Below are 14,583 nucleotides of genomic sequence, written 5' to 3'. Positions count from 1 at the left end.
TCATTTTTATAAGGACACCAGTTATTAGATAAGGGTCCACCCCAATCTAGTATGATCTCATTTAAACTTGATTATATCTGCAGAGACAGTATTTCAGATAAGGTCTTATTCACAGGTACTGGGGGATACAACCTAAATATATCTCTTCAGGGGCCATAATTCTACCCACTACAGATAATCAATACTTTCTAAAAAATGAATATTACAATACTACACCAACCAAACAAAAATACAAATGACAGCCAACAATTCTCTATCAATATAACTTAGGGTCCCTATATTTTCACTGAACTCAAAATTTTACTGAGATGTTTATTAGACTGTCTTCATGACAAGAGCTTATTTAAATCCACATGCAAAAGAATGAAGTTGGATCCTTACATTATATCATATACAAAAGTTAACTCAAAATGGATCAAAGACCTCAACATAAGAGCTAAAACTTATAAAACTCTTAGAACACAGGGAAAAAGCTTCATGACAATGGACCTGGCAATGATTTCTTGAACACGACACCAAAAATAGATAAATTGGCCTTCATCAAAATTAAAAACTTTTACATATCACAGGATGAAACTGAATGAAAAGGCAATTCATGGGATGAGAGACAATATTTACAATACACATAAGGGATTAATATCAAGAATATACAAATAATTACCACAACTCAGTAACAAAAAAACAACCTGATTAAAAAATGGGCAAAGAATTTGAATAGATGTTTCTGCAAAGAATATACACAAACGGCCAATAAACACAAAGAGATGCTCAACATCACTAATCATTAAGAAAATGCAAGTCAAATCCAAAATGAGATACCACTTCACTCCCACTGGGATGGCTATTATTAAAAAAATAAAATAAAATAACAAGTTGGCAGGGATGTGGAGAAACTGAAACTCTTCAATTGTTAGCGGGAACTTAAAATGGTGCTGCCTTTGTGGAACACTGTATGGCAATTCCTTAAAAAATTAAGCATAAAGTTACCATATGATCCAAGATTCCATTTCTAGGTATATCCTAAAGAACTGAAATCAAGGACTTGAATAGATACTGTACACTCATATTCATAGCAACATTATTCTCAATAGCCAAAGAGGGAAACAAACCAAATGTCTATTGGGAGATGAATAAATAAACAAAGTGTGGTTTATACATACAATGAAATATTATTCAACCTTAAAAAAGAATGAAATTCTGACTCATGCTACATGGATTGACCTCGAGATTCAGTGAATCTTAAGGCTAAGTGAAATAAACAGATCACAAAAAGACAAATATTGTATGATTCCACTTATATGAGGTACATAGAGTAGTCAGAATCATGAGAAAGTAGAATGATGGTTGCCAGGGGCTGAGCGAGAGAATAGGGAGTTAGTGGTTAATGGGTACAGAGTTTCAGTTGGGGAAGATGAAAACATTATGGAGATAGATGGTGGTGGTAGTTGCACAATAACGTGAACACAGTAGTAATTGCCACAGAACCGTACACTTAAGAATGGATCAAATGATCAATTTGACGTTATGTAAATTTTACTACCATAAAAAAAAGTAATGGAGGTTTCCAGGCAAATTATCAGAATGACAAAAAATTACCACTGAATTTGATTTTATCAATGCTTAACCCTCACTTCAATAAAGTACCTTTGAATGTTTTCCGTTTTACTAAATAATGGCTTCACAAGACAGTAAATATATTACCTCCTGAATTTCTTTTTCTAAGAGCTCCACTCTTTCACGGAGGTGTCTCCTCTCTGTGTCAATAGAAAGAAGTTCCAGGCGGACTGAGCTGCTTTTTCCCTCAGCTTGATGGGCTTTGACCTCCCAGTCTTCAGCCCGGTTATGAAGCATCTGAAATCTATCCAACAAATCTTGGTTTTCTTTTTCCTGGTTTAAACATAATTAGATTGTTTCTAAATTAGTAACTTTCCCTTACTGGAATACCCGTGTCATAAACATATACATGCATTGGGATTTTTGTTTTAATTTAGGAAGCATAAACTATCTGTGCAGATACAATACTAAGTAAGGTCTGCAGGGCTATGTAAAAAGACAGTAGTAAGATTTCTACTCTCATTAGTTAGTATCTAATAAAGAAATATAGAAAGTAAAAAAAAAAAAAAAAAGTCTTAAATCCAACCTAAACAATGTTTTTTTCACCTTAGCAGCCATTAAGCTCTCCCATCGTGACACCTCAGTTATGTAATTATGAACTCTACTCTTCATTTCTTCTTTTTCTTGCACTGCTGCTTCCAGTTCCAATGAGATTTCCTATATCAGAAAATTGAAGACAAAACTAAAATGAACATAGCATCTAATGACTTCTATTTATATTCAAGTAACTGCTTTTGAATTTGGGGAGTAACAGAGCATAGGGAAAAAAGAACAAAAGCAAAACATTCCTAAGCGTTACTTTCACGTATGTTCCCTAACCTATAACTTTTTAACCTAGTATTACCACACATTTCCCACAATAGTCCTAACCATGTATCTGGCATTTATATTCAGGGCTAGTATGCTCAAAGGTTGACATTTTTAAAAATTCGTATCAGCAAGATGCTTTATACTGAATAATGTTAAAAGTAATTGAAAAAAACAAAATACGTAAAATACGAAAATTATTAGTCTTTTTGGTATAATCCTTAATAAACCAATACCTTTCAGTCTTTGCAATTCTAAAATATTCATTAACTTAAAGGTATATCTCTAAGCCACCTGCAGTAAGTACGAAAAATTAAAATCTATCATGGGTCTTTATAATACAGCAACTTTGCCCTGGAAGTGATGCCAAGGCCCTCATCCACTAGGGTGACAATAATTTCTGCCATAAGGAATACCATGCTACCGGCTTTAGGATTTCTTACAACAAATACCAAAATGGTGAGGAGACCACAGCTGTACCATTAGACACCCTGTAATATACAGTAGCATTCTAAACCACATTTTTTAATACCCTTATAAACGCCATTCTCATTACAGAAAACACATTTAGAGCTTTAGCAAACAATGAATATACTGTAAAACTATCGAAGTTTATGCATTTTGCTCATACCTGGTTTTCTCTTGCCATTGTAGCCAGATCATCTTGTAATCTTCTATTTTCCTTAAAAGATATTTCTTTAGACCTTCCTACTTCATCAAGTTCTTTGTGAGTTGCATCAAGCTGGCGTCGGAGGCTGCTTATCTCACGGTCCCGATTAGCTAGTGTTTCCTTTAGCTGACTGTTATATGAGTCATGTGGCAATAAGAAAACAAAAAAAAAGCTTTTTGGAAAATTTAGTTCATTTAAAATAAAATTGTTGTACTCTGAATTAAGTACACTAAGAATATAAGGAATTATACATACTGCATTAAGACACCGATTAATTAGGTAAAGTCGGTATTTCAGCTCTTTACCAATCATTATAAGTATATAAAGTCACAAAATAAATTTATTATTCCAAAAGTCAAGTAGAATCAGAAGACTTTCAAATGTTCGGATATTCATTTGGTAAATAATAACAGATTCGATTGGCAAATATTTATTTAATACTTAAGTCCCCATTATTACATAATATATAAGGGTATACAAAATAAATGTAATTTTTGACTTGTGTCTTGAAGTACAGACTAGAAATAAAATGTAAAAATTTTTTTAACAGTGTTCAAGATAGGTTTAGATATAGACTAAATTCAAAACTAAAATAATCTAAGTTTTAATAATTAGGGCCTGCATAGGACAATCACAGTAAAATAAAGAGCCAATAGGCTTGTAAAAGAATAATTGTAAGACATAACTGTTTAGATGTGGATGATAGAAGAGGGGGAAAAGCTAAGGAGAGTAACATTTTCATGCAGGAAAGTAAGAAAATGATGCTGATGCTATTGTCAATAATAGAAATACTAAAAAAGGAAATTTTCCTATTGTCAGTTACAACTTAAATAAAGCCCAATTCACTGGAAATTTTTAAAAAAGCTGGATGCCATTTCATTGACTACTTACTTTAGAGAAGATTCATACTCCGAGACTGTTGTCTTCATCTGAACAATAGCTTTTTCCTGTAGAAATTATAAAAATAGGCATACATAAGATTTGAAACAATTCATATAGAAACGTCAATTAAATTTATATAACTTATCACATTTATATAGTTAAAATCCACTCATATAACTTATGCTACAAACAAAAGCTATCAGTAAACATATTTCCATGTCCCACTGTACTTCTTGTGGCATGTTTCTACCCACTCTAAGAACCTGAATTGTTTCCTTGAGTTTGCTGTAATCACATCTGATAAAATTACATTCTATAAATAGAACTTTTGAAGATTCAGATTATTGAGATAAAATGAAATTTAAATATATTAGAAGACATGGCCTGAGTCTTAGGAACTTGCACATGGGTGATAAAAACTGCATATTCGCAACAGAGAATAAAATAATCTTTTCTGTTCAGATGCCGGATAACGATATTGAACAGTCACATACTTTATTAGCTAGGTTCCCTTGCAAGTTTGCAATCAGTTCTGTTTTCTCATCTACAGTCTCCTGAAGAAAGTCTTTTTCTTTATCAATAACACCAATGGTCTTTTTCATTACATGAGCTTCCTCATCCTGTGAAGTCATCTTAAGGTGTAGTTTACCTATAAACGAAAATAAATGTTTGGTAGCCAAAGTAAATGAGCATTAGCAAAAACAAAATTTTCAAAACACCTACCTATTTGTTCCTCCAGTATTTTAATTTGTGCTTCGGCTGATTCAAGTTCACTTCTTTTCATGGAAAGTTGATGCTGATAATCATCAAGTGACAGCTGTAGCTGCTCGTTTACCATCCTAAAGAATCAGCGGACAGAAACAAATTGTATTCTTTATCTCTGGTAGGAATAATTTTTTTAAAATGAGAGATCTTAAAAAATATATTTATTTTTAAAGTTTCTTTAGTTTCTTAGTTTAAAGCTCTTCCCTTATAATTAATGGCATTATATTATATATTATTTCTTGCCATCCAACATTCTTCAAAATGGTTCCATCTTCCTAAAAAGTATAAAGATCAAATTAATTGTGTTCTTTTCTCTAGAGGCTCTCTGGTAGTTTTAAAGCTCTTCTTAGTTTCCTAATATCAACCTTAAAATCTATTTCCAATAGTGGAGGCAAAAAGAAAGTCCTGTTTTATAGTATGGTCTGGGACTTCAAAGAATTCTCCATAAATCCCGACCATCCAGTAGCTTTTAATTTTGCTTCCTTTTCTGACGTTTCTGGTGGGGAGTCAAATGGAGGTCATAGTAAACAGGAAAAGTAGGCATTTATTGTAGTGCAATGAGGATTTAAGACTAAAGATTGCTTTCAGGGAGCAAAATAAAGGACATATAGCAAAAATAAAGACAATTTCAGAATACTCTCTTACTAATCAGTAAGATTATTTTTCAGAAGTAACAAGAATTTGCTCTCATGCCATCTAGAACCTTTGGGATGATTTTAGCCCTGACCGAGGAGTTCTTAGCTCTGCCTTGCCGGAAAGACATGGCTCTCACCTGAGGCTATTTATTGGGAACTCCTACAGGTTTCTTTTAGGATAAAACAAGGAAGAAGATACCAAGGGTGGCTTAGCTTGGAACTGCCTAGTGGGGAGGAGGCCTGGATTCTGAAACCACTAGTAAGATGGGACAGCTCCATAGAAAGGAAGACGTTTTACTGGCAATACTGAGGTGTCCGAAAGACCAAAGACATGACCTTGACTGCTCTAATAGCAAGTGAACCCAGAGGTAAGGAGGAAAGTCAAGCTGAGAAAGACTGCTTTAGAACTGCACAGCCAAACAAAATCCAGTCAGAAAGAATCTATGTTCAAGCAATTTTATTCCATAAAATTATGAGAGTCCAGGTGACTACACTGTACTTAAACTGTTCCTAAAAGCTACACTATTGCTCTTAGGGAAATATAACTATAGGAAGTAGAGAAAGAAGAAAGCTAATATTCATTGTATTGATACTTTATATATATTAGCTCACTTATTCCTAGAGTAGTTCCATAATTAGAACTATTATTACAATTTTATAGAAACAATAATTAATAACTTGTCCAAGGGTGACAAAGCTATCAAGGCAAAGAAAAGATATGAATCCAGGCTAGTCTAACATGGTATTAGTATTTTCGTACTACATCACATTGCCATCTGTGAAGAATACAGGGAGACCAGCATCCTCTATGCAGAAGGGAAAACGTCTGCCAGTAGCTATACAGAGTCCTTTCAAAAACAGAACGACCCCCAGAGCCCCTAAAAAAGTACACTAAGTAGTTGGCAGTGCTTGAAATCCTAAGGAGAAACATAAAGATATCTGTACATCGAAGTTTAAAAGCAGGGTTAATACCTAATAAATGTAAGGTTGATAAAGGAAGGCAGAATAACACCTTGATTGATTATACATATATAAAGGAGGAGCATGGTGAGTCCTAAAAATAGCCTTGCCTTATCATATTCTAGTGTAGACAGGGAAAGGGACAACAGAGATTCTATACCAGACCTTGAACATAACTTTTCTGACAGGAGTATTGCTGCTAAGTGAAGGTCTTTTTAATGACAGAACTGAGAGGAAAAGTTCATAGGGAAGATTAGTTGAGTGACTATCATATCATTTGTTCATCATGCTGTTTGGAAAAGAAAATTTTGAGAACCTTTGAAAACTAAGTTCTTAGGAAAAATGAACCGATTTCTTCGCTTTGAAAGTGCTATACACATAGCAAAGCGAAGTGATGATTTCCCACCAGAGAGTGAAGCAATAAAACTTCACTTAGAATCGAAGTTCTAGCTCTCTACTATCCATGTGGCTGGATAGAACCATCTCTCTTTCTGAGCCTCAAATTCCTCAGCTATATTACATGACACGGAGGTATGCATTCATCTTAGGGGGCAAAAGTAATCACTTTTCTTCATAAGGGAGTGCATTTTTAAATAAAGACAGCATCTTAAATGGTCCTTGATTCATAAACGGTGTTCGAGCTCTAAAATGGAGCTGAAGCTCCATCTAAGAGGGGTAGGTTTGTCATTTTAATGGTGTAATAAAGGAAAGAGAGGTTGATATGGTATCCCGGTTTCACTTTAGATGCCCCCAAGAGTCTCTAGTTATGACCCGCCACTAGCTGAGAAAGGCTACTATGAAGTATCATCTGTTAGTGAGCCAGAAAGGAGAAAAGGGATCCGGTCTGGCTTTTCTTTCACCTTTCTGCAAAGAGATGATTTTCATCTGGTGGCCCTAGTTCCCTTGGCCCTTTCAAGTCCAGCCTCATGTGCTCATCTGTCCTCACTTAGGACCCTGGCTCCTCTCTTTCCTGGTAGAAAAAATGTTAGGCATGCCCAGACGGCAGGTCTTCGGCATCCTAAGGAATCATGAGCCTTTTCCTCATCTAAAATGGTTTTCAGTTCCCCTAACAAACAAATACTTCTCAAGGGAGAAGTTATATTTAGTTTTCTGAATGTACCTAAATCCTACTGTAACAACTGACACCTACTGCCATAATATCAACTCTAACTAGAGTTTATGGACCCTTTCAAGGAAAATCTGCTAACGCATGTACCTAATCCTGGATAAGTATATAACCCTCCAGCTTTGAAGAAGATTCACAGGTAACTAAAGACTAAGGTGAACTGAAAACAGTCTGAGGGTATTTTCAGCTGAAGGAATCTAAATGTTTAGAGCCTCATAGCTAGCAGTTGTGACGATTAAGGCTGTTTACTATGGGCTGAGAAAATTAGTTATCTAACTGGGCTGGAAACTATCCTCAAGCAGGGGTTGGCAAACTATGGCCTACTACCTGTTTTTATAAAACCTAAGAGCCAAGAAGGGTTGTTACATGTTTAAATGATTGAAAAAGTTTTCAATAGTTTTAGTATTTTGTGATGTGAAAATTACATGAAGTTAAAATTTCAGTGTTCCTAAAATTATCCTGGATCACAACCATATTCCTGCATTTATATAATGTCTACAGCTGCTTTTGTGGTACAAAGGCAGGGGTGAGTGAGGCAGAGACTGGCCCGCACAGCCTGAACTACTCAGTCTCTGTCCATTTACAGAAAAAGTTTACTGATTCCGGCTCTAGAGGGTGACTAGCATGCTCTGAGGAGCTAACAAAATCTTTCTTGGGTAGAGCGAAGTTGCTTTATAGCATTTTTGCTATAAAGTTTTGATTTGGGGCATAAAATGCCAAGTTTCATTAAATGCTAAAATTCAAGAGAGATAACAGTCATTTAACTTTAATGGGTGGTTATAAAGTGGGATTTTGCATTATATCCTCTGGTACTACACCAAGAGGCCAGACCAAAGATCTTCTATTTGGACAATTAGAGAGTATGCTTGATACAGTCTGTTTGGTAAAAAGAAACAGAACAAAACAGTCTGTCCTGAAAAGGAAAGAGACTGTTTGGTGGCACTGAAATTTGGTGAAAATTGCCTGACTCAGGAAGGGAACGAGAAGATGAGTCCACTAGGTAGATGGAAAGGAACATATGATTCATCTATTTGAGTATCAGCTTCTTAAAATGTCTTCATGTCAAAGGAAAGAAAACTTGATGTGTTAAAGGGGCAGCAAGATCCCTATTAACCATATCGGAAGTGGCATGAGCTTTAAATGATGTGGCTTTGCTTCCACAAAGTGCTTGTTATTATTGTTTGTGTTGAGTTTAGCTTTGGATTTGGACTTAACGGCTTGAACTCATGATTCTACCAATGTGTACTGATATGGAGAACATGACTGGCAGACTTTCCTCAGAGGCAAGCTAGGTCAGATTTTTCTGTCAGAGCAAAACAGTTATGTAATCGTGCAATTTTTCCCAGATTATATAAAGTAGAAACTCCTCACAATCTCTTACTATAACACAGCGATTGAATTACCCCTACATGAGAGAAGTAGCAGAATGTGCTCAGACGAGAAAAGGGTACTGGTAAAACAAAGAAAACACCAAAGGAGCTGTAGGCTAGGGTATCTAAGAGAGGGCCTGAAAGTTCTGCCTTAAGAGCCTAAGACTGTAAAGGGCCTCCTGTGAGGAACGGAGAGGAGAGTTGTGGCTACAGTCTGAAAGAAAATCCAAAATGGATTAAGTGCCAGATCCAGTCAGCTGCTGGACACAAAAGGGAAAAGGGTAGATGGGTAATTCTGTGTGACAGAAATCCACCATGGTTCCTGTACTTTGGAGACGAATATAGACATGTACCAAAAGAAGACAGGCTGGTCCACTCAGCTCTCCTTCATAGGATGTATGTAGCACTTGGGAAAAAAAAAGGGGGGGAAGAAAAGCAGCTTCTACTTTTAGTTCTTCCTAAAGTCTAACTAACTAATCAAGACTTGTATTCAGAGCAGCAAAAGAGCAAAAATCAAAGCTGTCCTACATGAATCTCTAATACAATATTCCTTAAACAGACACATCTACCTATTGGTCTTATTTCATTCAGTTTGTTTGAGAATCAGGGACACTTTATGAATACAATTTCAGGCCTTTCTTTTCCTAATTATTCCTTTGATCTCAATTCTATTTATTTGATATATTTTTGCAATTCTCAGTGTTTGTATATTAGAACGATGTGTCTTTTTTCTCTCATTCCTTTTTATCCCTCTGAGTTCTAAATTTTAAGTGAATTTCTTGAGTTTGTTTTCTATTTCACCAACTCCATTTTCTGATAAATCTATTCTGTTCACTAACACTTTCAGTTTTATCAATCTTTTCTTCTAATCATCCTTACTACAATCCTTTCTGATCTGCATTACTGTCTGCATACTGCATACTACAGTAGTATCCTTTTCTTATTTCCACGTAAGTCATCCAAATCCTTTTGATTTTGTGTAACAAATGTTTCCTAAATCGGGCCTCCGTTCTCCAAGTTCATTGCCACAGTTTCAGTCCAGACACATGGTCTCCATTGTTTGTCATCAGTCTCTTTAGACTCCAACAAATCCATTTTCCCTATTTCTGCCACAGCTCACTTTTTAAAAGGTATGCCATCACGTCTCCCCCTTAGTTAAAAATCTGTTTGTTCTCTATGTTTACAAGGTAAAATCCAGACACTCTTGGTTATCATACCAAGTTCTCCATAACCTGACTCCAACCTGTAGATACAGCCGATTTTTCCATACTGACCTTCTTATCATTTTTCAGATACATCACTTTTTTAGACTGTGTGTATGAATATTCTGATTTTACATTTCTTTGACAGGGGAAAGAGAATGACAATGACAGTGGTAGCAAAAAATTATGCAATTTTCAGCAATCCGGCACTATGGAGTACAGATGATCTGAAGTATCTGTTAGGGGGATTTTTGAAAGAGGAAGGTACAAAAACTTGCCCACAATCGTATCAATCTGTGAAAGAAAGTCTTTAAAAATGCAGATACTCAAAACCTACCCAGAGTCACGCGGTGAATAAGACCCTCCAGAGATCAGCCCCTACATTCAGACTTTTCAAAAGCTTTCCAGGTGATTCCGCTTCAAGGACAGCCAAAAATGCCAACCATAACGGACCTTACATGAACACAAACTCATTCCCAGAGGTGAAATAACAAAACTTTCAATAAACTTACCTAAGTGAGTTCATCTCTGTTTTCTGAAGAGATGAGTCACCAGCCACATGGTTAAGTTTTTGAGCTTGGAGTTTTGCTTTGTTCTCTAATGACTCCATGGTTTCTTTCATTATTAATATTTTAGACTTTAATTCACAGTTTTCATTTTCAAACTATAATTTAAATTTTAAAAGTCAATAGGTATATGTCTCAGTTTTGTTTTCTTTAAGCACATTTTAATAATATTTCTGAAAGAAAACTAGGAAATAAATTAGATTTATTTAAAAGTACTTTAAAAAGTCACGTGTACACTTTAGGTTCTACATGTTAGAATGGGCATACACATTTATCTCTACTTTTCAACATTACTGAAATGAAAGAAAAGATCCAAAAAAAAAAAGCAAGAAAGGAAGAAAAGAATACATACACAACAATGAAAACAGGAAGGGAAATAATTAGCGGAGCAAAAATTTTGAGAATTTTAAAAAAACAGTAAGTAGATAGGACCAAGTTGAAGAAAAATCAGAGCAGAAAATACTGTAACACAAACACAAATTGGGCAAGTCATATGAAGAAACTGTAAAATTTCTCTGAAGGGCCCAACACATAACCTGACAATGTAACAAATGATACGCCACGTTTCTGAATGGGAACACAATATTGGGAATGTATTAAAATTTCCTGAAATAACGGTAAATTCAAGGAAATTTCAATAAGAATCCTAACAGAACCTTTTTAATATGGGGAGCAGGGTTGACTTACATTCCACCTAAAATTCATTTAGGAAAAACGAAATGTAAGAAAAAACAGAATACACTCATAAGTACACAGAGAACAAGAAAAAAAACAAGAGTGGACGAGTGACTTCAATAACTTGTGGAAGACAGAGAATAGATTGAATAGAGATTCAGAATGGAAGAGAGATACAATCTGAAGCAATTTCTGAACCTAGGAACTACTGATATTTGGGGCCAGATAATTCTTTGTTGCGGGAGGGCGTCCTGGGCATTATAGAATGTTTAGTAGCATTTCTTGCCTTTACCTACGAGATATGAGAAGCACCTTCTTCCCTAGTTGTGACAACCAAAAAGTCTCCAGACATTGCCAAATATCTCCTAGGAGGCAGAAGTGACCCGAGTTGAGCACTATAGGAAATACCAATGCGCAGCCAGATAATTTACCCTGAAGAAGCTCAACACATGGAGACACCAAGTGGTAGGATGGGGTCAGGAGCAGAATTGAATAAGGAGACTGGCTGAACAACTACTGGGACCCTTACACCCCAGATACCTCCCACCTCTTTCTAAAAAGTTATCTTGGAAATTAAAAATATAACTATTTTTTTTTTATCAATAGAAGGGTTATAAAATAAAGTTGAGGAAATCTCCTAAAAAGTAGAACAAAAAGTCAGAGAGAAAATCAAGAAGAAAGGATTAAGAACCTCTGCTCTCTTTAGGAGGTCTAAAACCAACTAATAAAATTTTCAGAGAGAGAACAGAAAAGTATAGTAAATTCTCTTGAATTTGAAAACAAGAGATAAGAAAAAAATCCTAAAACTTACAGAAATAAAAACCTGTTATGTACAAAGAACTAGGAAATACAATAGCATCAGACATCTCAAAGTTAAAAGGCAATGAAGACAGTATTCAAACTTTTTGGCAAAAATAAATTTTCCAGTCTAGATTTCCAGATACTTAAGCCAAATCATAAATCAAAGTTTGAAAGTATGAAAGTTGAATAAAAACATTTTCAAGCAAGTAGAGTACCCAAAAAAATTTCCTCCCACGTATTCTTTTTCAGGAAACTGCTGGACACGATGCTATAGTAGAATGAAGGAAACACACACACACAAACACACACACACACACACAAAAAAAAAAAAAAAAAAAAAAAAAAACCAAGAAAACCAACAACATGAGATTCAACATAGGAGAGGGAGACAGGAAAAGACTTATGAGGACAGCCATGAAGATGTAAAGCTCGAGAAGAGAGGTCTTCAGGGGGAAAAAAAGAACTGATAGGTTTGAATACTAAAAAATATTGAAACCATGAGGCAGAGATGTTGGAGCTCTTAACAAAATTAGCAATGAGTTCAATGAAAAACAGAAAAGTAACAAAAAACAAAATGAAACAAAACAAAGGCAATTAACTCCAGGAAAAAGATCTACAAGAAGGCAACAACAGCACTGTCCCACTTGGCCGATCAGTGAACCACTAGGAGTCATGATAATATAAACAGTTAACTACTAACGTCAGCAAAATATGTAATTAAAACTATGGTAAATTAATGGGGAAGAAAAAGGGAGGAGTGCAAAGCCATCATCTACCATCATGGAAATTCATTAAATAATCTTAAATCAATAAAGTAAGACTAAGCAGCACAAGTACATTGTTTAGAATCAGGGAGATGAACACCAGGAGAAAGTCAAAACGGTGGGGTGGTAGTTTTGGGAACAGGGAGGTAGGAAATGAAACTGGTTTTTGTTTTGTTTTGCATTAAAAACCTTTCAGAATTCCTTGGGTATATCTTGAACAAACAAAAGTACATGTATAATTTAAAGAATAAAAAATGAACATTTGCATATACATCATCTGTTTCAAAAATATATTATCTGAACCTTTGAAACTATTTGTGAGCAGTCACCAATCACATCCCCCACCCCCACCTACAGTAACCACTAAGCCGAGTCTGGTGTGTCTCATTTCTTGCTTTTCCTTAGTGTACTGCATCTGGATGACTCCCTAAACAATAGAGTTTAGGTTTGCATGTTTTTAAAAACTACAGAAGTGGAATCATACTGCATGTTTTCTTCGACATTTGTAAGATTCATGCATGTTGATTATGTAGCTCTTGTTCATTCATTTTTGCTGCTCTATAACATCCTGTTGTATGAATTACCACCATTTACCTATTTTTCCTCACAACCAGTATCTGTAGTATTTTTCGTTTTCTGCCAGAGAGTATATATTTCAGGCTTTGTGAGCCAGCCCTATGGCCTGTTGCTACTATTCAGATGTAACATAAAAACAACCACAGGTAATGTGTAAACAAATGAGCACGGCTGTGTTCTATTACAAAAACAGACTGGAGGCCAGATTTGGTCCCGGGGCCGTAGTTTGCTGACCTCCATCCAGGGGCCATAGTTTGCTGACCTCCATCCAGGGGCCGTAGTTTGCTGACCTCCATCCAGGATAGGCATCTAGATATGGATTTGCTGGCTCATAGGGTATGCCTTTGCTAGACAATGCCAAATTATTCTCCAAAGAGGTACCTGTTTGTACTTCCAGAAGCTAATACACTCGCTAATAATAATTGTTCAAACTTGTTAATTTCTGAAGAACTGATGGATGTGAAATGATTTTACTATGGTTTTATTTGTATTTCCCCTATAGGATGGTGCAAAAGTAACTGCAGTTTAAAAGGTTAAAAAAATTGCAAAAACCCAATTACTTTTGTACCAACCTAATATTAAGGCAGAACATCTTTTTTATGTATTAATCATTTGTAATATTTTTCTGCTATGCAAATTCACATTTTCTGTTGACTCCTTTTAGTTTAAATGTGCAGCAAGGTGTTCTCTTAATTAGTGTCTTGTCTTTTCAATTTATGGCTATTTTCTAAACAAAAATGTTCTCATCAATGTGGTCCCATTGATCCATTTTTAGTAAAAGGAATAAACTAAATTGTGTCTTGCTTAGGAACACACACTCTTGCACAAGACGCTTGCTGCGTGATCTTGGGCAAGTTTCCCCTTGGCCTCAGTTTCCTTATCTGTGAACAAGGATATCAGTATTTAACTTCAAATGGTTGTTGTGAGAATTAAAATAATATCTGCAAAATGTTTAAAAAATTGCCAAAGTAAATGCTATATAAATGATTGCTATTATTATTTCTCTAAGGTCAAAAAAGATTTTCTCCTATATTTTCTTTTAAAAATTGTTGCTATTTCTCAAACATTCAAGACTGCAAGTAACCTTGAAGTGATCTGGGGGTATGGTATATGTGAGGTAGGATTCAATTACTTTTTTATATTCATTTATGAATAGCCAATTGTCCTAGA

At 35.3% G+C, this 14,583-nt stretch overlaps 1 protein-coding gene across 2 annotated transcripts in view; it reads right to left on the bottom strand.

Annotated features, from left to right (window-relative positions):
- The window catches only part of CEP135 (centrosomal protein 135), a 66,101-nt gene that overhangs the window by 13,605 nt on the left and 37,913 nt on the right, over positions 1-14,583 (bottom strand). For both annotated transcript variants that reach the window (XM_033106748.1, XM_033106747.1), the window contains 7 exons: positions 10,544-10,695; positions 4,697-4,812; positions 4,468-4,622; positions 3,983-4,038; positions 3,053-3,221; positions 2,161-2,271; positions 1,702-1,887 (listed from right to left, as the gene is read on the bottom strand). In XM_033106748.1, coding sequence (XP_032962639.1) covers positions 1,702-1,887; positions 2,161-2,271; positions 3,053-3,221; positions 3,983-4,038; positions 4,468-4,622; positions 4,697-4,812; positions 10,544-10,695 — 945 coding nt within the window. The remainder of the gene's footprint in view (positions 1-1,701; positions 1,888-2,160; positions 2,272-3,052; positions 3,222-3,982; positions 4,039-4,467; positions 4,623-4,696; positions 4,813-10,543; positions 10,696-14,583) is intronic.

Source organism: Rhinolophus ferrumequinum, chromosome 5, assembly GCF_004115265.2.
Source record: "Rhinolophus ferrumequinum isolate MPI-CBG mRhiFer1 chromosome 5, mRhiFer1_v1.p, whole genome shotgun sequence".
Taxonomy (NCBI): Eukaryota; Metazoa; Chordata; class Mammalia; order Chiroptera; family Rhinolophidae; genus Rhinolophus; species Rhinolophus ferrumequinum.
The sequence above is the reverse complement of the archived record's forward strand: the minus strand, read 5'-3'. Positions and strand labels throughout refer to the sequence as shown.